The 2,006-nt window shown below is 59.0% G+C and overlaps 1 protein-coding gene across 1 annotated transcript; it reads right to left on the bottom strand.

Moving 5' to 3' along the window:
- Window positions 1–906: 906 nt before the first annotated feature.
- On the bottom strand, window positions 907–1,719 carry LOC119302983. Its single transcript, XM_037580091.1, has one exon. The coding sequence runs from the start codon at window positions 1,509–1,511 to the stop codon at window positions 1,008–1,010; it is 504 nt and encodes a 167-aa protein (XP_037435988.1). The 5' UTR covers window positions 1,512–1,719; the 3' UTR covers window positions 907–1,007.
- Window positions 1,720–2,006: the final 287 nt, after the last annotated feature.

The raw sequence follows: 2,006 nt of genomic DNA, 5'->3' as shown, positions 1-2,006 counted from the left end.
CAGGCCTACCTCGAGATGTGGCGCCAGCGCCGACTGGCAGAGGAGCGCCGGCAAGGCGAGTACGAGGAAATGCTTGAGCGCGACCTCGAGGAGGAGGCGCGCGAGGCCGAGGAGGAGGCCCGCCAGGCCGCGGCTGCACAGCCCCCCGCTCCGGCACTGCCTGCGCCGGCACAACCCGACATGGCAGCGCTCTGGAACACGGCGTTCGCCTGGGCCAGCGCCGACGCTCATCGACCTCACGGACCCCGAGGACGACGACGAGGACGCCTAGGGCAGCGCGCCGCCTCGTAGTTTAGGCTGTTTTTATTTTTTTAAATGCAAATGTGGACACGTGGACTCTGGCCGGCCTTCGTGGCCGGCTTTAATGTTTAATTAATATTGTTTCTCCTTTTTTAAATATGCATGCGTTTCTTATTATTTTTGCGCCGTCTAAATGGGTCGCAGGCCAGCATTGGCTGCAAATGCCGACCCAAATGCGAAAGCGGGCATCCGTATTCGTCTGGCCGATCCAAACGGACAAAAAGCGGACGAAATCACGTCTGTTTAGATCGGCCTGTTGGAGTTGCTCTTATGCATAGGGTAGTAGTGATTTACTATTTGGGCCATTTCGGCCACCCGCTGCGCATACCACACCGAGTCTAGAGCTCCGACAGCTGCGGCTCCCACCCGACGACAGAGGTTGCGCACGAACTCCCGGTGTCCATTTGACTCCGGTCTCCGGTGGTCGCCCGTGATGGCATCGGAGACCAGCAAAATGCCCGCGCGACACGGCCGTGGCCCACACTCCCAGTCTCATCCAGATCTAAAGCTCGCACTCAGCGAACAAAGTGCACAAACACGCATGCGCGCAGCGCTCGGCATGGCGAGCTCACCCTGGTTTTAGCTCCTCCTCAACGGAAACGAACGAAACAAATGCAACATGAACACCCCAACAATCAACCAAGAGATCAAACAAGTACATTTCGTTATAGCAGAAGCGGCTCGATCGATCGACAAGCCGCCATCCATCACAACCGGAAGAGCTTCTTGCACGCCTTGAGGATGTTGTGGTTGCCTCTCTTCTTCTTCGTCTTGGCCTCCTCCTTCGGCCGACCTTCCTCTCGCCGCGGCTCCTTCTTCTCCTCGTGCTCCTTCTCCACGCCGCGCTCCTCCTCGGCCGCCGCATTGTGGCCGTCGCCGTGGTCGCTGTCCCCCTCCATGTCGTGGATCCTCCAGTAGTGCCCGTCGCCCTTGCCGGGAGCCGCGGGGTGCCTCCGCATGGAGAAGGCCCTCCTCATGGCGCCCGGCAGGGCGCCCCTGGCCTTGTCACCGGACCTGCTGCAGAGCCTCTGCGAGCCGGTGGAGAAGGTCCTCGCCAGGGTGACCGCCCCGATGGCCAGCCCTTCCCACGCGTTGGTCTCCTTGGTGTGGGTCAGCTCCAGCGATCGCCTGGCCCGGGCGCCCTTGGTCACCGCCGCCACCGCCACCGCCACCGGCGGGGGCGAGGAGGCGAGGTTGGAGTAGCCATTCATCTCGAGCAAATGGATCTAGCTCCCTGCTTCCGCGAAACGGAGCTGGTAATCAAGGAGGCTTTGTGGGCAGGTGCTGCTAATCAGCACAGGGACAAGATCATGGACAAGTGAGAGTTGGTGAACCCCGCGAGAGCATCCAAGATTTGGCCGGAAATATATATTCACCTCCTGTCTCCTCCACACTACTCGTATATATACAGCTCTGGTGAAAGGCCTTGGCGCTTTGTTTATGCAAACTAGTAGTAGCACGGTGAGTTTTTGAGCTCGATCGTTGGTCTGGTAAACAGGTCGGTGCAGGGGGGTTAATTACGGGTGGCGTCTACGAGGGCGTGTCAGGTGCTCGGTTTTTTAGTGCGTGGGTTAGGGAGATGTCTGTTGGAAGATGAAGCAGATCGCTCAGTTTTTAGCTGGGGAAGCACGGTGCTCGACTGCTCGTCCTCGTCGGCTATTTTGTATGCCGCGGCCACGTGATTCCAACGGTTTTATAATGGTCTC

Source organism: Triticum dicoccoides, chromosome 1A (genome assembly GCF_002162155.2).
Source record: "Triticum dicoccoides isolate Atlit2015 ecotype Zavitan chromosome 1A, WEW_v2.0, whole genome shotgun sequence".
NCBI lineage: Eukaryota > Viridiplantae > Streptophyta > Magnoliopsida > Poales > Poaceae > Triticum > Triticum dicoccoides.
This window is presented reverse-complemented; position numbering and strand designations above follow the sequence as displayed.